Source organism: Hibiscus syriacus, unplaced genomic scaffold (assembly GCF_006381635.1).
Source record: "Hibiscus syriacus cultivar Baekdansim isolate YM2019G1 unplaced genomic scaffold, ASM638163v2 tig00000340_pilon, whole genome shotgun sequence".
NCBI classification, from domain to species: domain Eukaryota; kingdom Viridiplantae; phylum Streptophyta; class Magnoliopsida; order Malvales; family Malvaceae; genus Hibiscus; species Hibiscus syriacus.
Genome location: NW_024061783.1, coordinates 2,323,454 through 2,350,483, shown reverse-complemented (window position 1 = coordinate 2,350,483; position 27,030 = coordinate 2,323,454). Strand labels below are relative to the sequence as shown.

At 33.8% G+C, this 27,030-nt stretch overlaps 3 protein-coding genes and 1 pseudogene across 4 annotated transcripts; 3 read left to right on the top strand and 1 right to left on the bottom strand.

Annotated features, from left to right (window-relative positions):
- Window positions 1-739: 739 nt before the first annotated feature.
- On the top strand, window positions 740-6,152 carry LOC120202345 (annotated as a pseudogene).
- LOC120202325 (N-alpha-acetyltransferase 50-like) lies at window positions 5,986-26,616 on the top strand. Its single transcript, XM_039202766.1, has 5 exons — window positions 5,986-5,991; window positions 16,927-16,939; window positions 24,505-24,666; window positions 25,669-25,791; window positions 26,109-26,616. The coding sequence occupies exons 3-5, from the start codon at window positions 24,513-24,515 to the stop codon at window positions 26,324-26,326; spliced, it is 495 nt and encodes a 164-aa protein (XP_039058697.1). The 5' UTR covers window positions 5,986-5,991; window positions 16,927-16,939; window positions 24,505-24,512; the 3' UTR covers window positions 26,327-26,616.
- On the top strand, window positions 12,246-14,607 carry LOC120202292. The gene is made up of 2 exons (XM_039202739.1): window positions 12,246-12,495; window positions 12,826-14,607. Exon 2 carries the CDS (start codon window positions 12,971-12,973, stop codon window positions 14,240-14,242), a length of 1,272 nt encoding a protein of 423 aa, XP_039058670.1. The 5' UTR covers window positions 12,246-12,495; window positions 12,826-12,970; the 3' UTR covers window positions 14,243-14,607.
- Window positions 19,052-23,020, bottom strand: LOC120202310 (cytochrome b-c1 complex subunit 7-2, mitochondrial-like). 2 transcript variants are annotated; one of them, XM_039202759.1, is made up of 4 exons: window positions 22,848-23,016; window positions 22,613-22,770; window positions 21,951-21,998; window positions 19,052-19,281 (listed from the first exon to the last, which is right to left on the bottom strand). In XM_039202759.1, exons 1-4 carry the CDS (start codon window positions 22,939-22,941, stop codon window positions 19,213-19,215), a joined length of 369 nt encoding a protein of 122 aa, XP_039058690.1. In that variant the 5' UTR covers window positions 22,942-23,016; the 3' UTR covers window positions 19,052-19,212. The 2 variants fall into 2 exon arrangements, with proteins under 2 accessions (XP_039058690.1, XP_039058686.1); XM_039202755.1 differs by lacking the exon at window positions 19,052-19,281 and adding an exon at window positions 20,665-20,979 and having other exon boundaries at window positions 22,848-23,020.
- Window positions 26,617-27,030: the final 414 nt, after the last annotated feature.

Here is a 27,030-nt window from a genome sequence, read left to right as displayed (position 1 = left end):
CCCCTCATACCCCTAGAATCACATTTTGTGCATGAACCTTATCCTCCAAGTGGCAGTGGTCCATTGGTAGCTCTGGCAGGCGGTTATAACAGTCCTCCACGTGCAGGGACAGCTGTCCAGTGCCAGCTGTCCTCATGCAGAAATATCTTTTTGTCTTTTTCTGCGCCAGAAATGCCAAGGCATTTCAATCTACTTTAGCAACGTGTGATGCCGCGGCATTACTTCCCAAAGAATCCTTTTCCTTGCTATTCCCTGCACACCATAGACAAACTGCACCTTTCCCTCAAACAACATCATTAAGAAATAAATAGCACATCCACCACAAATGCAACTATATGCAACTACATGATCCTAAATTGACTAAAATGAGCTTTTAAACAAACAACAACTTAAGTGAAAAAGGCTTTAAAAGTAGCCTTTTTAGGAAGTTAATAGTGCCCCATTAGCTTGTCCGTTAAGTTTTTAACGATGAATACTAAAATAAAACAAAACTAAACGTTCGATATGATTTTGAAAAACTTAAAATTTAGGTACTAAAACAGATCAAAAACTAATATTTTAAGTATTAAATGCGAAGTTTACCCTTAATTGTATTCTAATTTTTAAGGTAGACCAATGGGGAGACAAATCATAATTGAAAGAAGAGGAATTAAATTTTGAAAGTCCAAAAAGTAAAAGGACTAGTTATAGAAAAAGGAAAACAAATACCCTCTCTCCAAAATAAGGGTTTGTTTTGGTGTATGCCGTCCTCACATACTTCATTTCTCTCTTCCCCTTGCTCTCCCGCAGAAGACAGGGAATATATCTTATTTTCATTTCATCTCTCTAAAATCCAAATCTTTTCTTCCCAATCTCTTAATATTCATAGTCAGTTTCAGCGTTCTGTTCTCTTTTTTTTTGATTTTTTTATGATCGGACCCCGGAGATTGAATTTCACGTCAAAGAGGTATGCAGCAAGGTGATCAGACGGTGTTGAGCTTAAGACCTGGTGGTGGTCGAGGGGGCAGGCTTTTTGGTGGTCCTTCTTCATCGTCTTCCTCCTCTTCTTCTCTGTTTGCTTTTGGTTCTCTTTCTTCCGATCTTCCTCTCTTTCGTCCTCATGGCGGTTCTTCTATTAAGGTTCTATCTTTTTATCCATTTATTTTCAAAACCCATATCTCAGTTTTTCTGGATCTAACCTTCTAATGTCTTCTTCTATTGGTTTTTGATTGATTTGTTCTGGGTTGGTCTTTTTAGATGTTTTGCTATTGGATTTAAATGGGGTTTCTTTTTAAATTTTTAGTGTCGTATATGCGTGGAAACGCTCCTTGCAATATTGGATCTTAGCTAGTAGATTTGATTTTATTTGTTATTATTGATATTCTTTGAGATAAAAGCATTGATCTTTTTTCGTCTGAAAGACTTATGTTTTCCATTGTGCTTTCAGCCGCAAATTTGGTATTTTCCCTATTGTCCTTTGAATTTACGAACGAATGAATATTTAGATGCATATTATTAGGCCATTAAAAGTGTGCACATGTGATTAGTTCTAATTCTTCCTTGGGCACATAGTACACGTGCTTGCTGGAAACAGGTGCCTAAGTCTATGAGCTATTGACTGCCCATAAATGACCTAAAAACATTTAGAATCTTATATGATAGAGATAGAGGTGTTCCATTGATCAAAGAGTCAATGACCTTTTTCTAATTGTGTGTCAATCCTCTTAGTTGTCTTTTGAATATTGTGAACATATTGTTGATATATTGGATGTGGAAGAACAAATAAACAATATAATGATTTCCCAAAATATGAAGTTATCAATTGCTTTACTGTTGTAGGCTGGAGACACGCATTTTGAGGGTCGTGACCAAGTTCAGTACACTAGGGACCAGCTTCTTCAGCTTAGGGAGGTAATTTTACGAATTTGTGCATGGTAATATGTTTCATCTGTGCATCAGAGAACTATTTGTAGCATTTTAATTCTGTAAATCAACTAGAAAATAACAATTATGCTATTTGTTTGCATCTAAGGAAGTTATTCAACATTTTCAGTATCCTGTTTCACTTATATCTGTTTCAATTATTGAATTCCATCGCACTTTAACTACTGTTTGATATAATATCTGATTGTGCTGCTTGCCTTTTTAGGTGGTAGAAGTTGCTGATGAGATTCTTAACATCAAACGAGAAATTGAGGTGGAACTCTTTGGTGAAGAGCAGAACTGGAGTCGTGGAGAAAGCAATGTGAGCTCTAAATGGTCTTTTGCTTCTTATTGATCAATTGATTTATTTTGCTAGAAACTAATTACCGAGATGAAATACCATAATTTTTTAATATTGCTGTCAAGCAATCATTATTTGTTAAAGCTTGTTCTTCATCCTTTACTTTTTCCAGCCACCAAAACAAAGTCAGGGTCACAACCGTTACTCTGAGCCTGATAATCGTGACTGGCGTAACCGTTCAGCACCTCCTGATGGAGGGGATAGGTCCTGGGAGTCTCTTCGTGATAGAGAATTGGGAAATGACTCCAGACATCTAGAAGTTAGTCAATTTAATCTTCAAGATCAACTCAACTCTCAGTACTCAAGGGAACAAATCTTTTCTAACCAAATGGTAATTGACATAACACAATATGAACTATTTTTCCTTATATAAGATTTCTGGTGTGTTTATTGTTTTATGGCTTTGCCAGAATTTTCAAGTTTTTAGGGGGTGGTGCAGGTAGTTAAAACATTTATTGTTGAATTTTTATGTTAGGAATTAGTCCTTGAATCAGCAGATCCACTTAACGTCTTAAACCACCAGTATTTAATATCATTCTGGGAGAAATTGTTCAAGAAGTTGCATCAGTAATTATTGCTCTTAATTTTCTTTAAATTTGTTTTATTTATAATCATGAGTAGTTCAACACCTTTAGTAACATTACATTTGGTATTTTATTTTTTCATATATTAACTCGTTTGCTTTTGTTACCTTGCATTATTCCACACCAATTTCAAAGCAAATCAGTTGTTTGTTCCTCACACAAATTCGAGTGTTTTTGTTTTTGTTTTCCATAATGATAAATTCAAGGAACTCTTCAACTTATAATTTCTTCATATTAGCTTTGTACTTATTCCGGTAAGTAGCAAATTTATCTGTGCTGCAAGATATCTGTCATTTGTTTCTTCATATTAGCTTTGTACTTATTCCTGTAAGTAGCAAGTGTATCTGTGCTGCAAGATATGCCTGTCATTTGTCTTTGGCATTAACATTTGGTTTTGTGTGTTGAGCTAGGGGGGACAACTCCCGCTTTGGTCAAGGCTGAGGTGCCATGGTCTGCTAGAAGGGGAATCTTTCCGAGAAGGACCGTGTTCTAAAGACTGTAAAAGGGTAATCATTCAAAATGTTTCTTGCACGTATATATTTCACCACTTCCTGCTGAGAAATCATAAAAGCAGGTTCATGCATTTTATATGCCTCTTCTATTTCTATCAACCTACCACAAAAAAAGCCTTTTATTTATCTTATTCATTTAGCATGATGTATGCCGATAATCTTTATAGTAAATCTATGTTAGAACATTTTCTTTTGTTTCTAAGTTATTGAACCGAAGGCTTTTCTTTGAACTTCCCAAGATCGGAATATCATGGTCAAGTTCTTAAATTCATAGAGAATATAGGTTTCTTTAGTATGGTTGGTATTAAGGTTTTAGTTTTGGAAGCTGATGAATACAAGATGGCTTCCATTTTTAGGGAACTTGCTAAGTGCATTGTTGTCAAGATTGCACTAGTATGGATTATGGTTATTCTGAATGGTTATTTTCTCTGTGCAGGATACTGAACAAGTTGACCCCTGAGAAGTATGATCTTTTGAAGGATCAACTTCTTGATTCTGGTATTACATCAGCTGATATCTTGAAGGTTGGTACTTTCCGCATTTCCATTATTCTTTTGGCATCGCTACATACCTTTTGTACAATTTCTAGGTCTGTGTTTGTATAAAATGTACATGCTTTACACATTACTAATGGGATATCTTTGACCTCTTTACAGGATGTTATCAGTCTAATATTTGAGAAGGCTGTTTTGGAACCCACATTTTGCCCTATGTATGCTCTTTTATGTTCTGATCTTAATGACAAGCTACCCTCGTTCCCATCTGATGAACCCGGTGGAAAAGACATTACATTTAAGCGTGTCCTCTTGAATAACTGCCAGGAGGCATTTGAGGGAGCTGACAAGCTTAGGGAAGAGGTGTCTCAGATGATTGGCCCTGAGCAAGAGATGGAGCGGAGAGATAAAGAAAGGTTGGTTAAGCTCCGTACTCTAGGTAACATTCGTTTAATTGGTGAGCTTCTGAAGCAGAAAATGGTACCTGAGAAGATAGTTCATCACATTGTGCAGGTTATTGCCAATACTTCTTGTCACCCGTGCAAATCAGATTTTTAGTAAGTTATGTTAAATCATATTTTTTCTGTTTTCCCATCAGGAACTTTTGGGCTATGATACTAAAGCTTGCCCTGTGGAGGAGAATGTTGAAGCCATTTGTCAGTTCTTCAATACTATTGGTAAGCAACTTGATGAGAGCCCAAAATCACGGCGCATAAATGATACCTACTTCACTAGACTGAAGGACTTGGTCACAAATCCCCAGCATGCTTCAAGACTGAAATTTATGGTTCGTGATGTTCTTGATCTGCGTGCTAACAATTGGGTTCCCCGGCGTGAAGAGGTAACACTCCTAAGCGCCATCAATATCTGTGTTAGGTTAGAAAGATTAGAAAGATGTTGACATATTGCTTTAAATAGGTTTTGATAATGTCACCTTGTTGTACTAAATTTGCAGGTGAAAGCCAAAACAATTACTGAAATCCATTCTGAAGCTGAAAAAAACCTTGGGCTGCGTCCAGGTGCTACTGCTAGTATTAGAAATAGACCTGTTTCTGGTGGTCCAATGAGTCCTGGTCCTGGGGGGTTTCCTATCACTCGTCCTGGTACTGGGGGTTTGATGCCTGGAATGCCGGGAACTAGGAGGATGCCGGGAATGCCGGGAATGGACAATGATAACTGGGAGGTTCCTAGAACAAGGTCAATGCCAAGGGGTGATGGACCAGGTACACAACCTGGAGGGCGTGTTCCTTCATCATTAATCAATAAGTCAACTTCAGTCAATCCAAGGATGTTGCCTCAAGGTAGTGGTGGTCTAATGAGTGGTAAGACAAGTGCCCTGTTGCAGGGAAGTTCAACCCCATCGGCTAAGCCATCCAATCCGATTTTGGGTGCTGAGCCTGTGGCACAACCTTCTCTTCCTGCCAAATCTGTTCCTGTGGCTATTGCGTCTCCAGTTTCGGAGAAACCACTTACACCAGCTTCAAAACTAAATCCAGCAGACCTTAGTAGAAAAACAAGGGCCCTGTTGGAGGAATATTTCAGTGTTAGGCTTCTGGATGAAGCTTTGCAGTGTGTGGAGGAACTAGGATCTCCGTCACACCATCCTGAGGTTGTGAAAGAAGCTATCTCCATTGCCTTGGAGAAAATTCCACCTTGTGTTGAGCCAGTTTCAAAGCTTATAGAATACTTGTTTATCAAGAAAGTTCTTACAACTAGAGACATAGGGACTGGATGCCTACTCTACGGTGCCCTTTTGGATGATATTGGCATCGATTTACCAAAAGTGCCAAATAATTTCGGAGAAATAACTGGGAAACTTATTTTGGCTGGGGGATTAGACTTTAATGTAGTGAAGGAAGTCCTTAAGAAGATGGAATACAACATGTACCAAAAAATTGTATTTGATGCAGCAATCCGGATTGTTAGCTCAAATCCTTCAGGACAAGCTCTGTTGGAAGCTCAGGCATCTGAGGTCAAGGCCTGTCAGAGTCTATTCTAATTTTGGCATGCCCCTTTTAATGTCAATGTCCGTGATGGCTTCCGCAGTTCTGCTCATCACCACTTCATACTAGTCCCCTACCGACGACATCCCCCCATTTTTGAGGCAAGCAACGTGTATTATTTCGTAAAGTGGATCTGTGAAGGACAGGTAAAATTTTATTGAGCTGTGTATTTCTACCCGATATAATAGTGGTTTTTCATTCGAGGAAAAGGATTTTGCTATTGTGGCTAATACATGCTGAAATTCTCGGGCAGAATATTGTCACCCTTTAAGGAATATGTTGCTTTTGTATTGGATAAGTTGTTTTTCTTCTTTTTGACCGATTAATTTAGCTTCTTGTTGAACTCTGAGTACCATAAATGGTTGAGTTGTTTTACGTTTTGCAACAATGGAAGTGAAAGACTCCATCAATGCCTTTAATTTTTTTCATGACTTATTTAGCTTTGAATGAATCCATGACTATGCTTCAACTTAACTCGTGCTGCTCTATTTTGGTCAGTCAACTATTTATGTTTTCAAAATCGTCACTGAACTCAAGTTTTTTGTTTCGTTTTGGTCACCCAGAGTGATTAGATTTATTTTTTAATTTTACATATATATAAAAATTCATTTATATCACGCAATATTTAAACTTACAAGGATTGTTACACCATGATGATGATTTTTAGAGGGTTAAGACTTTGGGTCGATCCATGGTTGCTGCTTATAAGAAAGAGTTGCAGAGCATATTGAAAGCGAAGAACGTGACTTTGCCCCCAGGATTTTATAAAGGGGAAGTACGTCGGCGGTGCCGATGTGATCAAAAGCATGTTCGAAATGGACGAATTGCCCCCAGGACAGAACATGGGTTTGCTTGCAATGCTTGTGGGAATTGCAGTGGCTGTCGGAAAATTGTATAAATTATAAATGCTTTTATACATAGTAATAACGTAATAAAAACCGCCCCCACAAGTTCAAATCATTTCAAATTATTTGTTCGATTTAGTTCGAGTTTGAGTCCGACTCGAATCGAAACTATGGCGTTTGAAAAAAGAGTTCTCCATTACCATTGATAAAATTAGAAGCACGACAAATCATTAAGAAGAAAACTCTATAAAATTTTATCTAAAACATGTATATTTACAAAATACATAATATAATATTATTTTATCGAAATGTTAAGTACAAATAACTAAATATGGTGTATGTTATTTATGTTATAATATATTTTATTATTATACATTAAATTTATGTATTGAGTTTAAAAAACATGAGATAGAAATGGATTATTATATATTGTTAAAAATTAAATTTAATTGAATTGAGTGATTAAAACAAAACAAAAATTTAAGTTTAATTATGATTTTAAAAATAAAAATAATTAAATGATAAAAATAAAACTACACGAATAATTAAATGATTAAATATGTAATTTATCTATGTATTTTTTTAATAAATTAATAAATTAAAATAAATAAAATAACGATTTAAATTTTAAAGCTACGCTCTAAAGGGTCACACCAAGTTGACCAGCAGGCACTGGAAGTCTGGAAACATGTCAAGAACTAAAGAAGAAGACCTATTTCAGACTTGGTAGTTGATGGCTGCCTATAGAATCAAATAACAATCTTTCTTTTTCTGTCCCTTCCCCCACCATCTTTTTGGACTCAAATCAAAATCACCACTTTTTCTTTACCATATCTACACTTTGATCTCTACAATTTTACAGATCGACAGTATTGTACCATATTAAAAGTACATACGTGTGAGTTTACAAGGCAGATATTCCGGCTTGCCTTCTCGAGAACCCAAAGGCTCTGTGTGCTGGCTGGAAAAGAAGTGAAATCAGCTATAAATTTGTATAATGTTTATGGGAGAATTAAAATATGTGAAAGAATTAGAATGAATTAGAATTTAATTTTATATTCTGTTTGGTTGACAGGAAATTGAATTGGAATTTAATTTCATATTCTGTTTGATTCGTAGACATGTGAGATGAATTTGATTTCAATAATGTAAAATGACATGATTGTCCTTCTTATTTTTTTCCTCTTAATTTTAGTTTGTTTTATAAATTACATGTAGTAATATATTATAAAAAATTTAAAAAAATAATTTTATTGATTGATTATTCATTTCAATAAATTATAAAAATTATGTTAATAAACATCATAAGTTAAAATCGTCCCAATTAGGGATGGCCATGGGTCGGGTTAGGTCAGGTTTTTGGTCCACCCCGACCCGAGAACAAGGGAACCTCCATCCGAGACCCGACCCGACACGACCCGAATATATGAATTAGAAACCCGACTCGAAATAATAAAAAAATATTTTTATTCAATATATAAATAAGTTACTAAAAGATTGATGAAGGTAGTATGATCAAATTTCAATTCACTCCAACGAGGAAATTGAATTCTATCATAGAAGGGATGTAATTCACTTTCCCTCATTTGATAAAAAGTTGAAGTCATGAGAGATTCCAATTTCCTTGGAAAATTTGAACCAAACATGGGAAAGTGATGGAATTGGATTTTAATTCCCCTTAATTCTAAGAGATTCATGCCAACCAAAACACACCGATGTATTTATATTAATATGATATGATATAGCTTCTGGGTTTTGGTGCTCCTTCCATTCTCTTGTTAGAGAGAGAGAATCGGACTCATTCACGTATTCTACTCTCTTCTCTCTCCCATTTTCATCCTTTTTAACGATTCTAATTTTTTTCCCCCATTCGTCTCTTCTATTGAGATTGTTTAAAAATTTTGATTTTTTATTGCACCTTTTCTAAAAAAAAGTGGAGTTTTTTAGGCACCCATTTGTTCAAAACCCAACCTTCGCTTCACAAACAGGCTCTGTTCTCTTAAAACAACGAAAACCAAGGATTTGGGTGTTCTTTAAAAAAATCGAAATAAAAATTAATTGAGATATTAAAATACAATTTACCTTAATATATTTAGGGGCAGGTTTTAAAGATATGTAAAAGACGCCAAATTATTTAGTGATGTTAATCTTTAAATCACTAACTCAAAACGCTTAAGAAGTAAGCATTATTGATGATACATTGCTTCCGTTACATGAAAGGGGCAATTATGAGGCGAAAGCGGCGATGATGTGTGGTAAGGATGATATAATGCACTTTATTCTCATCTCCATTCCTCGTTCATAATTCGGCTTCGTGTACGTATAATTTTTTATAATTATTATCGCAATCTTTCGGTTGTGTCCTGAAATTGGGCTTCGACTTAGAAAAATGGATTGGAGTCGCCACCGATTATTTATTGGGTTGATCGGATACCCTATTTCTTACCTGATCTGCGTTTTACCAAGGATGTGTCGGATTCGGGAGTCGATTACAGTCAAGGAAGGGTTAGCACCCTTGAACTGCCCTTTCGGTACTACATAATTTCCAGTTGTCTTAAATTAAGAAAATTGAAAGTTTGAATTAAAAGGTAAAATTTGATCCTGAATTACTTACCTTTGATTATTTGAAGATGTACACTTAAAAAATGTTAGATTAATTAACAGAATACACGAGGGAAAAAATAAAGAAAAAAAAATAGAGACGAAAATAAAAGAATAAGATAAAAAGGGGATAATAGTAAATATACATAATAAGGTGCTAAAGGTAGGAACATGAAAGTACCCGAAAGGTAAAACATGCATATATCTATATATAAATGTTAAGATAAAGGAAACGTAAAATAGTAACATATATTAGATAAAACAAATAAAATAAATAAAAGTATATGTATATTCAATAGTAATATTAATGATAAATAATTAAATATTAGAGGGGAAAAAACGATAGTAATAAGAAAAAAACGAGTACAAAAAAGTAAAATATATGTATATATACAATAATAAAATATAGAAAGTAAACCAAATAAATATAATAGTGACAGACTTAGAATATATATATATATAACGTAATGTCCAAAAAACAAGCAAATAATTAAAATATATATAGTAATATACATATATAAAAATAATAAAAGAAAATAATAATAACAAGAATAGAATAAAAAATATATATACATATACATATGTAATAAATAAAATAAAAAATATAATAGGTAATAAAAAAAATACAGAGGGATTAACTTGAATTTTACGCAAGTTAGGTGCTCAAATTAAAAGGAAATGAAAGTTATAGGTTAAATTAAAAATGAGGAAGTAAAAATAAATAAATAAATAAATTGGCTTTCAAAAGTGATCAAATCGAAAGAATCGTAACATGGATATCAAATTTAGGAACAAATTAGTGAACAAAATCGAATTTAGGGACAAAGATGGGGCTTTTGACACAGAAGGGGACTAAAAGGGGAATTTTCCCTATTTTATTAGAAAACGCGGATCCTCCCCGGGTCTGGGTCGACGCGCGGGTCACCGCTCGGGTCCATGGGCCTGAGTATAAATATCAAAAAAAAATTTATTCTTCTCATTTCTTCTCCTCTCTCGCCAAAACGAGACCCCCGTCTCTCTTATTCTCTCTCGCCAGTTCTTGTGTTCCTGAAGAACACATGAACGCCGGCGTGAATTTCCAGATTCCGGTGACCCATGCCGCCTCGTCGCCGCCGTTGAACGGCGTCGACCACCGTTCATCGGCGACAAAACCCAAAAAAAATTAATTTTTCGCAAGTTCCCAACTCCCCTATTTCAAATATCCGATTGGTTTTCCAACAAATCAAGCCTCGGGGGCTAGATATACCGAAGTAGATCTTGAAAACGCCCCTTGTTCATCGACTAAGGAGCGATTTGTGGGTTCATTTCACAACAAATAACACAGGAGATACGGCATGCAAGACAAGAAATCGAATGAACAAGGTAAAAAAAAGCTACCTTTTTTTTATTATCTCTCTCGAAGATCTTTACAAGGGCTTGAACTTTCTTGGCTATTGTGTGTGAATGGTTGTTACACAGTGATCTCGTGTGAATCCAGTGTCAATCCCCCATTTTGTGTGTTGATTTTTACATTCATTTATACTGAAAAAAAACCCTACTTTAGATTACATATTTGAAACCTAATGAAACTCTAATGCTGGGTTTACGGTTTTTGGTGATGAACATGAGTCTTGATCACCGGATGATGCGGGTCGCTGTGCGAGGCGTGCGGCTGGGGGCTTCAATGAGTGGAGTGCGGTGCTGGAATGACTGGAGGTTGAAACCCTAAAGTGGGGTCTGTTGTGAACCGTTGGATCTAGTCTAGATCCAACGGTCATTAACGCTGGCGGCTGGGATGAGCTAGGGTTTCCAGGAACCCTATTCCTCTGCACGATGGGCTACACTCCAGCGGTTTATTGGACCTGCAAATATAATTTAATTTTTTAAAATGGGCCTGTACCATTTAATTAATAATATTATATATATATAATTATAGAATACAATAATATTAATAAAAGACAAAATTGAGTGTCTTCAATTATCAATATTTAATTTATTAATTTAGATCGAATATTATGATAAAGACGATCCTATCAACTTAATTTATTTCATTCGTAATCGTTAAAAATTCAAATTTTTTATATTACTTAAGATATCTAATATTTCATCTTATTAAATATACTCGTGGTTGGTGCTTCGTACTACTTTGCTTTCCATGTACCCTTGTAGCTTTTTATTATAATCAAACAAATGGAGAAAAGAGATCTTTGAGTGGACTTACTAATTGGTTTTATTATAATAAAACTAATCTGAAATAATATGTAAACAATAAATACCATATGTGTAATTATACAAAATTATTTAACTGTCAATTTAGTATTTCCGTCAATTGTTAACGACTGTACTACAATTAAATAGTTAGGTCGTTTGATTGACAAAATTAAAAGATTGATAGTAAAAGTGATAAATAGTTAAGAGGTTAATGTTATAGTTTAGATGGGTAAAGTACACAAATGGTCTCCTAACTATAAGATATTGTTTTGTTGAGTCTCTTAACTATTAAAAATTACAAAATGATACATCAACTATGGAGTGTTGCTTTATTGAACCCCGACTAGTAGACGTTACAAAATAATCACTCAATTATTCATATGTTTCAAACTTGTTCTTTTATACTAAAAGATTAACGATTGCCTAAACTAGATGTTAACTTGTTGACTGAGATATGATAAAATTATATTTAAATGATGTATACTGACACCGTTATTGCTTTTAAGCATTGACTCGACGATATAATATTTCAAGTATTAACTCGACAAACATAATATAAACAGATATTCAATCTATAAAATACAACTCAAATAGTCATGATTTTTTTGTATCGTATTTTAATTAACATGTGAACATCCTGATTATATGATCGTCAATTTTTTTTTAATAATCAGTAAAGTTAATAAATATAATATGAATCATTTATCTATTTCACTCTTTGAAGATATGATAATATGAAATTAACTGCGAAACCCTAAACAGTCAATCCCGCCGTCGTATTTATCCGTCAGCACACCACCACCAGCAGTGAAAGGCGCCGTTCGCTACCAGAGATTCAGAAGGCAGTGTCGCGTTCCCAGATTCAACAGAAATCCCACCGCACCAAAATCATCGGTCTCCCCTTCTGTGTATTTCTCTGCTGCTGCGAAAATTGAAAGGTCTCTGGGAAAATAACAGCATCATCGACGCCGTCAAGAGAATGGCTGAGTAACATCTCATTTATGTAATACCAGATTTATTTCTTCCTTTTCATTCTCCGCATCCCTCTTTCCAGTTTAATTTCATTCGTTTCTTCCATTTTTTTAGTTCCAATGCTCCCTAGATTCATTAGCTCACTTTCCCCCGTTGTTTCTCAGTTTGGGTGGTGCTTAGATTTTACTATTTTCATATTTTAGCATATGGGTTTTCACAGTTCAATTTTCAACTTTTTGAGGATGATTTGTTGATCTACTGATATTGCTCTGTTTGTACTCTTTTAGCCATATTGGTTTCTGTTTTTAGTTGGTTCTTTTTGTTTATAGCAAGAGTTATGAAATCTATTTGGATGTAACAGTGAATGAGGAAGAAAAGCATTGAGAAGAAACCATGGAAAGGCAGAACTAATGCTGATGTTGGTGGATGATGTACTTATGTTGTTTTAGGATCAGTGGTTTTGAGGTTCAGATTTTTTTTATATACAGTAGAGATTTCTCTAACTGATGAGGACATTTAAGGTCGTTCAAAGGGTTCTCCAAAATGCAAAGTATTGCGAAATGAAGCTAAACTGTGCTCTGCATTTTAATGCAATGTTATATCACTGCACTGGTGATTCAAACGAAGAGGTGCTGCCTTATGAATGGTATGAAAAAGCATTTCCTAAGTTGACAAGATTAGCCCACTTGTTAAAAGATGTGGATTTAGTTGACGGACGGCTTGTGAATGTGAATGACGATTCAATCATCAGTGACGATTGCATTGATCGTAGAATGAATACTTTCAAGTCGGTTATGAGGGTCTTCATTGGATCCCCATCAGTTCAACTAATGCTAAAGAAACAAATTTCTGCATTTGACTGTTTCGGTAAACCTAGTGAAAGGGAGCCCATGATTGTGAATTCATTAACCACGGTGAGCAATGTTTTGAATGTTACTGCTCAACAGAGGAAGCTGGTGCGTCTAACTATATGTCCACAGGTTACGCAACACAAGATATGGACAGGTGCCCTTGAGAAAATATTGAACGAACTGAAAACAGAGATTGGTTTGTTGAATTGCCAATTCCCAAGTAAAGGAACCAAGATGGGTCAGCAGATAGTTTGTAGTTGCCTTAAGTTCTTGGATGAATCAGCTGGTTCTTATGACCCTGATTCCGCTTCATGGATTCGGCTTTCGCCTGCAAAAGTTGTCGACTCTCCACGTAAATGGGAGGATGTTTTCGAGATGTTTAATGATCTCATTAATTGTTTAAAGAGTGAAAAGGATCGGCTTTACCATTTGAAAAAGATAGAGGTAATGAAAGAAGGTGTCTCTCAGATTAGGGATGTGTTAGCTGATAATAGTATTGGGTATAAGGATGCTGGGCACCAAGAAAGCCTCGTACAGAAGAAGTTGAGTAAGACATTAGGACACTCATCACAGTGCTTATTCACACTTTTATTGTATTACCTCTATGGCCAGGTTAGAGATCTCGAAGTGGATTTGTGTGGAGCTGTTTACGGGAATGGTTCCGATAATAAGCTTACCTTGTGCATGGGAAGAATTCTAACTTCAAACGAGGAGAAGATGGTTTGGAGTGGGGTTAAGCAATTAGAAAGGGCTCTGGGGTTATTTAAGTTTGTATGGGAAACATCAGGTATGAAAGGGATTCTGGAGTTGCAAGGCCACTTGTGGTGCGTAGGGAGCGAGGAGAGGTCGATTACGTATCGAGGAAACGCCTTCTTTCTACACGGGATTAGCTTTGGTCCAAAGAGCACCTCATCAAAACCTCTATGATGTTTAGTTAGCCATTTCACCGATCATTGTTTATTTTAGAAGATTAAGGGTGAACAAAAGCATTGATAATTGGCAAGTACTTCACATGATTCAAGATATGGTTGGTGCCGGAAAGGCAACGATTTTAAAAGAAGGTCGACGAGAAGAATAAAAGTTCTGGAAGCGTTAGATTTGGTAATGAAAAGAAGGAAAATGAAAACAGAAACCAGTTGAAACATGGGTTTTCTATCGACTAATTTAGTGGACCATGAGAGTTCTGTAAGAAAGAGTCACTTTTTGATGAGGAATTGGTGACAAATAACGTTGATTGCAGAGCTCCAATGTGTAATGAAAAGTCTTTTCTTGGGGAGTTGGTTTTTCCCAAGGCTGGTGATTGTTGATTCCTAAGCTTTGCTTTCACGTCCCTCTCGATATCAAGAAACATTTTTTTATCAATGATATCATTCAATAAGTTCTGGTTAGTCCTCTTTACCAAGAAAAAAATGTATTAATATAGTAATAACATAATAATAAATTTAGCCTACAAATTTATAAAGTAAAAAGGTATTGTAGGTTCTTGTATTTTTTAAAATCAATGTGACCTTTGTAAAATTGTTTTTCTCTCAATGTGACCCTTTAAGGTTTCAACTCAAAAAATAGGTCCAATGTGATAATTTGACCAACATTTTTCGTCGTTTATTGTTACAATTATGATATGCCATTTCACAGTGTTGATGTGATGATTTATGGTGTTGACGTGACAATTCACGGTGGTTGATAATCTGACGGATAACATAGTAGATGAGCTAAATTGGTGACACAAACATGGCAGACGGACTGTCATGCCAGCACCGTGAATTGCTACATCAATATTGTAATAGTCAAACGATGAAAAATATTGGTCAAAAAGTTACATTGAGTTTGTTTTCTGAATTAGAAGGTCACGTTGAGAGAGAAAAAAATCATACAAAAGCTACATTGATTTTTTTTTTTAAAAATACAAAGACCTTTGATGCTTTTTGCAAATTTATAAAAAAGTAAACTATATGTTGATTTTTTTTGGGTAAAAATCTGTTGAATATTTAAAAAAATTGTATAAATTAACACAATATATTTTTTTAATTGATCTAAAGGAAGTACAAGATAATATATGTTCGAAGATAACTCTTAAACTTTCATCTTTGAACGTTCACACCCTTTAACATCTATGGTGCTCGGACTCGAGTACTCAAAAATAACAACAATTCCTTTACCACATAAGTCGTATAATTCGTGCACAATAGGTAAACACCAAAGGTTAATTTTATTATTATTCTCAATCAAAGTGACATAAAATTGACGGAAAACATAAAAAAAAAAACATGATCAATTTCTTTTAACTGGTCACTTTCGAAATTGAGATGGATTAAATCGCTCATCCATTTTCAAGAGGATCAATTTATCAATTTTTAAAATCTAGAGGAACCTAAGAGGTATTTTCATCAAACAAACAAGGAATACCCAACGGAGAGGATTAGGAATTAGGGTAAAACATACCCACTATAGAAAATTATTTTATTAAGTTCACTAATTATTAAAAGTTATAAAATTATCCTTCTATTATAGAATGTTACTTTGTTAAGTCTCTTAATTATTAAAAGTTACAAAATGATCATCCGATTATTTATTATGTTCCAAACTCGTCATTTTTCATTAAAAATTTAACAGTTACCTAAGTTGACGTTAATATGATGCCTAAGATATAATAGTGATTCTAAAATAAAATTTTATCATATCGCAGTCAATAGATTAACGTTCACCTTAGAATACCATCAATTTTTTAATATAAAAGAATAAATTTAGAATATAATAAATAGTTAGATAATCATTTTGTAACTTCTTTGCCGTGTTTCCTGCTCGGATTTTGAATGCCCGCCTCTCTCCTCCTTTGCCTACGTCTCGCTGCCAAACCCTCGAAAAAGGGGGGGGGGGGAAATAAGAAATGCAGATATTAACTTTGATTAGGGTTTCAAAGCATGGATTTTCCTAAACCTTCTAAATCCTCAATTCCCTCTTCTTCTTCTGCTTCAGCATCCACTTCATCTTCTTCTCCAGTTCAAGTAATCTGTCTTTTCCTTTTTTAAAAAAAAAATAATGGATGTAGTTTATTTTACTTATCATTTCGTGTATTTTGAGATATTTTAAGTTCATCTTTTACATCTTCTTCTTGCTTTGATTTTTTGTTGTTGTTGCTGCTTACTGGTCGAAGTTTTAGATTTGTGTTTGGTTCATATAATTTAAAAACTATTAGTGAGATGAGCGACCTTAGTGGTAAATAAAATGTTGTTACTTTTTTAGGTTATGAGTTCGAGCACTAAAAATATCGTGAGCGTTTTAATGTCAAATGATTGAGAATTATCTTTAAAAAAATATATATTGTATTTATCCCAAATTAATAAAAAAATTATTATTAAGATGATACAATCGTATTTTATTATTAGATTAACTACATGATTGGTCATTTATGTTTGTGTTTTGTCTATTTTTCCTCGTTGATTTAAAAAACATAATATATGGTAATTTTTGTTTTTATTTAATTAAGATATGATCACTTTCGTTTTTATTTAATTAAGATTGGGTCACCACGGGTTAACATATTAGGTGACATGGTATTTTGGTATAATCACATATTTGATCCCTGTTATTTATATATTCTCTCAATTTAGTTTTATTTTAAAATATATTATATTATTAATATAAATTATTAAATATATTTTATTCTTATTTTAACTTCTAACATAAAATATATATATATATATTTAAAATAAAATATTTTTAAATTAAATTAATGATAAAATTTATTTAATAAGTTAATATAATTTTTCAAAGTTAATATATATAAAATATTATGAATTTTAAGTTAAGTATTTTTACACTAAAATACAAAATATATGCACCATGTTGTCTATTTTAAACTAAGCATTGATCTTGGCTCAATGGTATGGTACATACTTCGTTTCCGAAGAGACTTCAGTTCAAATACCTTTAGCCCTAATGGTGACTTGTTGCACTAATGACACGACATCATTCGATTAGGATATTAAATTTATTTTAATTTATTAAAAATATGACTAAATTGAGAGAATGTGTAAATTCATGAATCAAATGTGTGATTATACTAAAATAATTAATAATAATTAACTTGATAACTACATTTTAATTAAATAAAAACGAAAATGATCATACATTATAGTTTTTAAAATCACTGAGAAAAAAAAAGACAACATAAATATAAATGATTAATCGTGTAATTAACCCTTTATTATTTTGCATTCGTTATAATTATCCTTAGGGGTTAGAAAACAATGGTTTCAGTCCCAAGGTAGCAAGCAAAGCATGAAAGATGACGGCACATTGATTAATCTTTTAACTCGTTTTCTACAAATGAAATATAATAAAGCTTTAACAGCTGAGGTGTTCATTGTAGCCCTTACTAATTCGACTAAGATGTGGTTAGCATATAAAATATATATAAATTTTAATTTCTAAAATTATAATGAATGAATTTGAAGATATAAAATTTAAAAGATATAAAAATAAATTTTTAATAAAAAATATATATAAATCTCTAATGTATGTCGATTTTTAAATCTTAAAAGGTACGACCGCCTCTACTCGACCTCCAATCTCGGCTGACCTAATTCCTTTTATTTTTTCTATTTGTTCATTGAAAAGAAGACATAAAACGTGGGGAAGACGTGGATTGTTTCATGCAGAAGAACACGTGGGCCAATATCCCATTGATTAACTGATTAAAAACAGCTGATAAATAAGGAGAGGTGCAGGCTATCACCTGGGAATTGTCGCGTCCGGCAGCTTAATATAAAATTAAATAAAGACGTTATCGGTTTTATTATTATTTTTTAAAATAAAATCGATAAAAAATTATCAGAAATATTATTATTTCTATTGATTTTATTATTATTGGGCGTTTTACCGGGTGTGATAATATATCCGGTAGAAAAATAATGTTTTAGGTAACGTTTTACTTAATATATTACCAAGCTCGGTAAAGTACCTAATAATAATAAAACTAATCGAAATAATAATATTTTAGATAATTTTTTACTGGTTTTGTTAAAATAATAATAATAAAATTGACAACGTCTTTCTTTAACTGTATATTAAGGCCGCGGATAAAACTTTCCTTCTATGTGAACCATTGTCCTTTCCTTATCCTAGAAAAGATATCAACTTTCCTTCTCCATTGTATAAAATTTATTTGGCTTTTAAATGAATTGACAACAAATATTTATTTTACACTCGTAAGATTTTGGGTTCAAAATTAGATTTTTGTTGTTCAAGATTTCTCTTTAATCGGCCAAAAAAAATAATCATATGATTCGTATCATTGTTAATAAATAAATAAATTTTTATCGAGTCTATTTAAAATATATAATTGTTTACACGTTCTCGATGATAAAAGAATCATTATTATTTCTTGAAATCTTAAGTTCGAATATCAATAATATCACTGATGAAAATGTTAAATTTCAAATAGTCAAGAATTATCTTTAAACATATAATTAGGAATATCCAAAGTAAAACCCCTTCCAATCAATCTAAACCTACGGGTACATAGTAGCTCAAATTAGGCATCATGTGACATGTGCACTGCTTTGTGTGTCATGGACTCGTTATTTTCTTCACTTCCATGTCATGTTCCGAGTCAAATACTATATCATATCCAAATCACATAATTGGGAATCCGAATAACGTAGCTTTTGAGTTCAAAATCAGGATTTTATTTATTCAGGAAACCCCAGTACCCCTGATCATCATGGCAGCAGATACAAAAAGTATTTCCATTAAAAAACCCAACGCAGAGATCACTGCGTAACTAACAAAATAGGAAAGGCAAAACTCGGGTTCACTCGAGACATTTGGCATAAAAATAAACATTTGAAGATGAATGGATTTCAACAGCCAGTTACCATAAGATACTGCACACCTCATGGTATGGTTCGTTGGTACAGAGGCAAAGCTCCCAAGGCTTCTCTCTCAGCATTCTCCTTCTTCACCTTCGAAACATAACCAAAAAAGAAAATTTGCTTCTATCAAACACCAAAAAAAAAAAAACTAATATGCTAGATTAAAATTTATAATATTTTATTCCATAAATAAGGTGCACTACATCTACCGATTATGTCAGCAAAATAGGAACGATAAGCAGTATAAACTGTAATGTGACGGGTAAACTTTAGCAGAGCAAAATAGAAGGTTTCAACCACATAAAATTCCTCTCAATTTGTAAAAATTGCAATAATAAACTTCATTCAAACGAGTTACATAAGCAAAACACACATAATAACTACAAATCTAGAATTCCAAGATGGAAATGAAAAATTATCATCAGTTTCAGCCATGTTTTATTTTGATGATTACAAGAATTGCAAAACTGAATATTTCGACCACAAGGCACGCATTAACACAATGTGAAAAATACATATTTTTTAAAATAAAAGGGCAATGTTTTTTCGAAACCTAACCTGAAAAGCTATTACTTATTATTTTATACACTGAGATATGATGTGTACCACAGTCAAATATTAATCCATCTTATCATGTCATGACACCACTAGAATGTACATCTCCAAATTAATGAAATATTTTAACACCACAAAGATTCTCCGTCAATCAACTTGTAATAAGATTGTAAGGATTAAATTTGCTATAATTGGAGCAGAGGCTAAATCTGCCAAATTTAAATGGTAGAACCAAATTCACATATCAAACGTCACAATTGTGATCCCAGAGGATCAATAAATTACAGGAATTGCAGTGAAATCTTAAGATCCAATTCACAAAAAGACAAAGCAATCCAAACGAGGCAATTCCTACATCTGAGTACTGGGGTATCAGAATTAAATCTGAATACGACATTACAGACCACAGCTAATACGAGCTGTAAAATCAAGGAAAAATTACTATAATCAGTGACTCAAATGGTATTCCTAGGCACTCTTAGATGGAAAGGCACAACAGTAAACAATAAAAGCACTCGTTACCCTTTATGCAAAGAACCTTTAATGAGCAGTGGGTTCTGGCACTTAAGCACAACATTTTTTAAGGAAAAGGTGCTAACACAGCATGCTTGAGTGAATTGTTTTCCGTTTTTCTATAAATAGGAATTTTTAATAGTTTTTAGTTTAAAATTCAGAAAAATAAACACATGCTTTATCTATTTAAATAAGGATAATTTTTTTTATAAGATTTGAAGGCCTCATTAAAAACCTCCTTCTTGATTAATGGAGCTTTTATGGAAGCTCCTTAATCAGCGGAAGGAGGAAAAGAGTGCCTTAGAAACTTCATTAAAGAAAATAAGAATTACACCCCAACAAAAGATAAGACAAATGTCCCTTACAAAGTGCAACAACCCCCTTCCGAACAATACCCAGAAACCCAATCGAACCACGCTTATAACATAAAATTCAGCCTATACCAGCCTTAGCTAAAGCATCAGCATCCATATTTGCTGTCCTTGCAACCCATCTAACAACCCCCCCAAAAATTCTAAGTTTAACAACTATATCTCTAACAATAGAAGCATACACAACTGGACAAGAATCAACATTGTTAATCCAGTCTACTACTACCCTGCTATCACTCTCAACAATCAGCCGATCTTTAACCATCCCTTGGATAGATGCAAAGTAAGAAAAACCCCTTTGAATAGCTTTAAGTTCCATCAATGTTGGAGGTCCCGAACCCGCAGAGTCCTGAAAAGATCCTAGTATATCACCTGAATGATCCCTTAAAATACCTCCAAGACCACTTCTCTTCCAATCACCACTAGTGGCAGCATCCACATTCAGTTTTATGAAGCCCATAGGAGGAGGTAACCAAGGGATAATAGAAGACAAAGACAGAAATCCTAGCTCTAGTTATTTATTTCATATCAGGGTCAGAGTTTTTAAAATTTCTGGTTCCCTCAAAGGCTAATTGTGATCTTTTTTGAGTTCATCAAAACATATTCCATGTTAAAAGTCTACCTTATCATATACAATACATTGTCATAAAACTTCTTAGAAATATATTATATATTTGTGCCTTACTTAACTAGGGATTGCATGTTTTTTGCACCTTCGGCCTTGGCAATGTAGTGCCCCTTGCGCCCTTAACAAAAGGGCTACAGCATGAGCATTAATTCCCTAGTAAGCTAAAATGCAATAAAAATATGAATTGTAACCCTGTTACTAGTCATGTAACATCAATATCACTCCAACTTCCTGTTTTTCTAACACTATTTTAGAATTAAGAGAATACGGGGGAAAGAGATGAAAAGAAACATATGAGCATTTCCTCAGTTGGATAAACTTTAAATAAAACAGGAAAGGGGGTAGTGCACCCCCTAATTTTCGCTCAAATTCTCCACTTTGTAACTACCCTAGGTTTGAGGAAATGGAGGGGAAAGGATTAATTTTTTTTAAATGTAATACTTTAATATCTTGAGGGTTTCTTTTTCTTTCCTTCAACTTTCAAACATAGTCTAGAGCACCTATGTAGAGTAGCATGAACCCTCAAAGTAGGCACGAATATGAATGTATGAATTCATATTAGGTAAACTTAGAATAAACCGAACACACTTGAGTTAACAACTTATAGATGTCTGTAATTCCATGATATAACCGAAGCCAAAAAATGAGTTCAAGGGAATTAGTAAATAGAGCTTTATCATTCAAGAACTTACTAGGGCAAGCATCTCTTGAAGATAGCTCCTAAATGGTGTCTGCATTTTCTGTGAAGAATAAAAATTCCAATGAATAATGAGATGTCAAAATAAAGTCATGATTCACGAAATGAAGATACATGTTCACATCAAAAACACTGATTGTCTAATGCTATATTTTCCTCACTGATTTTAACAAAAATTGACATTGCCTAATCATATTATCAAATCATGCAATTTAAGTTCCTCAACTGCATCCATTTTGGTTAATAACCTTATAATGATTGAGCTCTAAGGGTAAAACGATAGTTTAATTCCCGCTTTTCTACTTCCATTAATAATCGAGAATAATTGGGTTTCTCAATTCATGTTGTTACCAATTGATTAGAAGCAGCAAAAAGAAAGAGAGCCCTAACTGTAGCAACAAATAATAGCTATAAATCAAGTGAATCATTCTACCTTAGTTCTATCCCAATATGAGATTACACGCATATGCATTTTAAACATCAACAGCATAACATTAAAAGGTAATAGGATTCCTTCTAGGATCCTGGCATATAATAGTTCCATCCAATCAGAATATACATATAAACGATAAATAGGTCCCCCGCAAAATTAAGAACTCAAGTAAGATTCTCCCAAATCTTAATTAAAACCTCAAACTAAATGAAGAAAGAGGAAACCTGAAGGTTTTCGGGAAGATATTCGTGCTTCATGGAGAGATCAATTGCACGCTTAAGGCGTTGGTGACGGGCATCGACGATCTCACGGGGCAACCGGTTCAACGCCTCCTTAATATCCAGATCATAGTAAGGATCGTATAAATCGTCGTAGCGAAGACCTAAACAAATTACCGTTTAAAGTTCAATCAAAATTTAAAAAAAATTAGGGTTAGATTTTTTAGGGGGAAAAACGTACCGTAATTGCGGAGGCGTTTGGTAACGGACTTCATGTGCATAGCTGCCAACCAGCTTTTCTTCGGATCCAGAAACGACTGCAAAAACGACGACATTTTGGCTACTCTCTCTTCTTGCTCTCTACCACAGACCAGTCCCGTTCTGAGACTCCCCTTTTTATTTTGTTTTCAGGGAAGGATTCGTAATTTCTAGAAAAATAATAATTTAATAGAAAACGAAATATCTTTAAAATAACCTTCAATTCATGACTGAGATTTTTTATATTAAAATATTACCCTAATAAATTTATGGGTTACAACATTTAACATTTGTTGGCGTTCGTAAACAGGTGAGTCAGGTGTGAATAAACTCTTTCTTATTTTTATATTCATCTGATATTTTTAAATTTATCACCGTCCATCTTTTATGATGAGTAAAATTTTTTAAATTCACACCGTATGGTGGGTACATTTTCAAATTCATCCCCACACCCGCTACTCAACTGGAGACATACCTGGCTAGACCAACCTGACATTAACCTTAAGTTATACATAAACAACAAACATAAAGCAAATATGTCCATTAAGAAACATTATAAAATAAACCAAGGATTATCTGAGTTAAATGTTAACATAGATCTTAAAGTATATAAAACACAATAATAAAAGACATAATTAAAATCTAAAAACATAAATGACAAACACATAATATTTTTATTCTTTGACACACATAAATGACAAACCCTAAAATTATATCTAAATTTATAATAGTCTAAAATTTAATGGGTATTTAGTGGGCGGACGGAGGCGGGGCGAGTAAGGTCTCAAACTCATCATCCACCCAATATCCGCGACGGGTACCACTTTCTAAATCCACACCTACCCACTACCCACTAAAATTATGCCCATCCCCGCTTTAATTGAAGCGGATACGATACAAAATCTAAAAAATTGTACCCGTTTGCTATCCCTAATCGGCATATCTCCTTCCCAAAACCCTTATTTGAAGAAAATATATCTAAATATGAGTTGAATTCCAAAAAATATTATTCCATGTAAAATTGACTTAATATCATAGATGACTTAATTATTTAGTCTGATAAAACATTATATATCTTTGTTTTGGGTGTTATGATATTTATTACTATGGTTTAAAATTTTAATAAAATAAAATTTTATATTAGAATTTATTATTTTGATACGAAAAAAATTTAATAAAAAAATATTTTTTTTGAAATTATCACTTCGATGTGATTTAAATAAAATAATATTATTTAGATAAAATGATAAAATTATTTTATATTATGATACTTATTGTATATCCTAAATTAATTTTAAAGATGAATCTAATAGGTCAATTTTTAGCCGCGTGACCTACGGGATCAAGTTGTCTCTCATTCCATGATCGTGTATGTTTGGAATCGAATTTCAAAACGGTAAACGAAAAATGTAAAGTCGTGGGAAACAAACAGAAAAAGAAATTATAAAATATGAAGAAACCCAAAATTATCCAAGGAAAGCAATCCCTCTCTCGTTTTTGTCTCGTTATAAAATCTCACCATCGTCGTACATACAAGAGGATTCCAGTTTTGGACCGTACCATTCCCTCCCCCGCCATTGTGGCAGCAAAAAACTTGTATTTTATTCCACCGCTGAAGTTCGTTTTGTTTTAATTTGTGTAGAAGAAAATGGGTGGTGGCCGGGAAGTTTCAGTATCATTAGATGGAGTGAGGGACAAGAACGTGATGCAGCTGAAGAAGCTCAACACTGTTCTCTTCCCTGTTCGTTATAACGAAAAGTACTATGCGGATGCTCTCGCTTCTGGCGATTTAACCAAGCTTGGTCTGCTCCCTTTTTTTCTCCATTCTTTTCTGGGTTTTCCTTATCTTGTGTTAAAAATCAATGCTCAGTTTTATCTGTTTATTGCATGTTGTTTAGGTCTTTCTTTAAAATCTGGGTTTTTCTTTAATGTTTATTATTGTATTCCATCCATTGGGTAATTTATGGTCGCTGTTTCCCTGCTGCACGTGTTTTTTAATCATATTATGGGGATCTTTCATTGATCTGTTGGTTTTGGCTTTATAATTTTTTTAGGGTTTTCGCTCTTTGCATTGAGAAAATGTCAGATTTACTAGGCCAGTTTGTTTTTGTATACGACAGATATGCGATATACACATGATTGAAACGTGGTTGTTAAGTGATGAAATTGGCAGTCTTGGTTTGTGGAATGTTAACTTCTCTTAATCCAGCTTTTCCTGTGAGTTTCTAGTACTAGTTTGTGGCAGTGTTAACTTCTCTAGAGAACTTCTAAAAGCCATAAAATCCGAGGCTAAACATTTCCCCATTCCGAAAATTACGATGCTGCGTAGGAGGTACTTGCTTATTGAGATTTATGCTCCATATCTGTTAATTGGAACTATAGACATTTCAAAACCTGTTCCTTTTCGAAGAAGAATTACCATATCGTTTCCGTCTGTCGTGATAACTATATACATTATATGTTCTCTTTAATACTTAAGTCGTCCTCGGTCTTGTCTAACTCTATCATCTTATAAATGTGCAGAGAACATCTGCGATGTGTTGTCATCGTATGGATAATGTTGTATTGTTTGTTTTATGACGGTGCATCGATAATGACCTTGTATTGCTATGTGATGGTTTGTGAAAACCAATTTTGTAGGGTTAACATACAAATAGCATAATGTGATTTTCATATATATATATATATATATTATATATATATATATACATGGCTGAAATTTGATGAATGCTTAAAACATGAGCAATACTATCCAATGTTGTCATGTTTATTTTAACGATGACTCTTTTTTCTTTCTAATTCAGCATATTACAGTGACATATGTGTTGGATCGATTGTTTGCCGGCTGGAGAAGAAGGAAAGTAGGTCTGTCCGTGCGTACATCATGACATTGGGTGTTTTAGCACCATATCGTGGGCTAGGCATTGGTGAGTACACAATATTTTTGTTCCTGGCATAGGTCTTGCAAAGGAATCAATAACCTTAATCCATGATTATTGGTTTTTAATTCGGTCCAAGTATTACTTGGTATGCTCAACTATCACGAAAGAATAATCGAACCTGATGGCTGAGAGCATTCTCTGATGAGGTTAACATTGAAGAATCGAAGAGCAAAATGCAAGTAACTGGTCACTGAAATTTTGTTCTCCATGATTCTGAACAGAAAAGTGTAGTTATTTAAGAACCTTGCACCTTCATGTTTCTTGTTTGTATGAAAGTTTGCTTAAAATCTGCATTTATGCAGGTACGAGGCTATTGAACCACGTTATCGATCTCTGTTTGAAGCAAAACATACAAGAAATTTACTTGCATGTTCAGACAAACAACGATGATGCCGTCAACTTCTACAAGAAATTCGGGTTCGAAATCACCGAGACGATCAAGAACTATTACACAAACATGGACCCTCCTGACTGCTTTGTTCTCACCAAGTTCATCACTCAATCTCCAGTGAAAAAATAACGGTTCAAAGCTAGAACAGGTTCTCGGGAGTTGTCGGTCGTTTTGTCTTATTGAATTTTATCGATTCTTAATACTTTGGGGTTTCTTTTGATGACAAAGGATGTTGCCATGCGTTAATGAGATGAACTACGATTTGTTTTTTTTAGCCCTACTTTACCTTGTGAAATTTTCTCTGAAACAAGATAAACCCCTCTGCTCAATTGAAATTTTCTCTGGATAAGAACTGTTGAGCACAGTGTCTGTGTATGAAGAATACCTCATCCATATATTTGAGGAAGAACCGTTTACCGTTTACCGTTTACAGTTCAAGCATGCATGCATCATTTGTGGAATCTGTGCCTTTTTTGAAGTTTACACTTCTAATTTGTGTATCACGTTTCCGGTTGGGTTTATCGCTATTGTGATAATAACGGGTGTTAGTGTAGTCATTGTGGGTATCGCAATTGTGAAATAACAATTTAGGACGAAACCTTAACCATTATATAATGGTTATTATTTTGATAACGGACTGTTATTTGAATCCCTAACATGGATACATATAATTGGAATCTTGTTTCCATTACCGTTCTTTCTCCTCATTAGCACCAGACGACACATCCTTTCGAAGTTTTTCCTTCCCGAACATCTTCAAGAACTCGATGTTGTTGAGTATGAAGAAATTATCAGTACTCCACAAAGGAACTTGAATCTACCGACGATGTAAT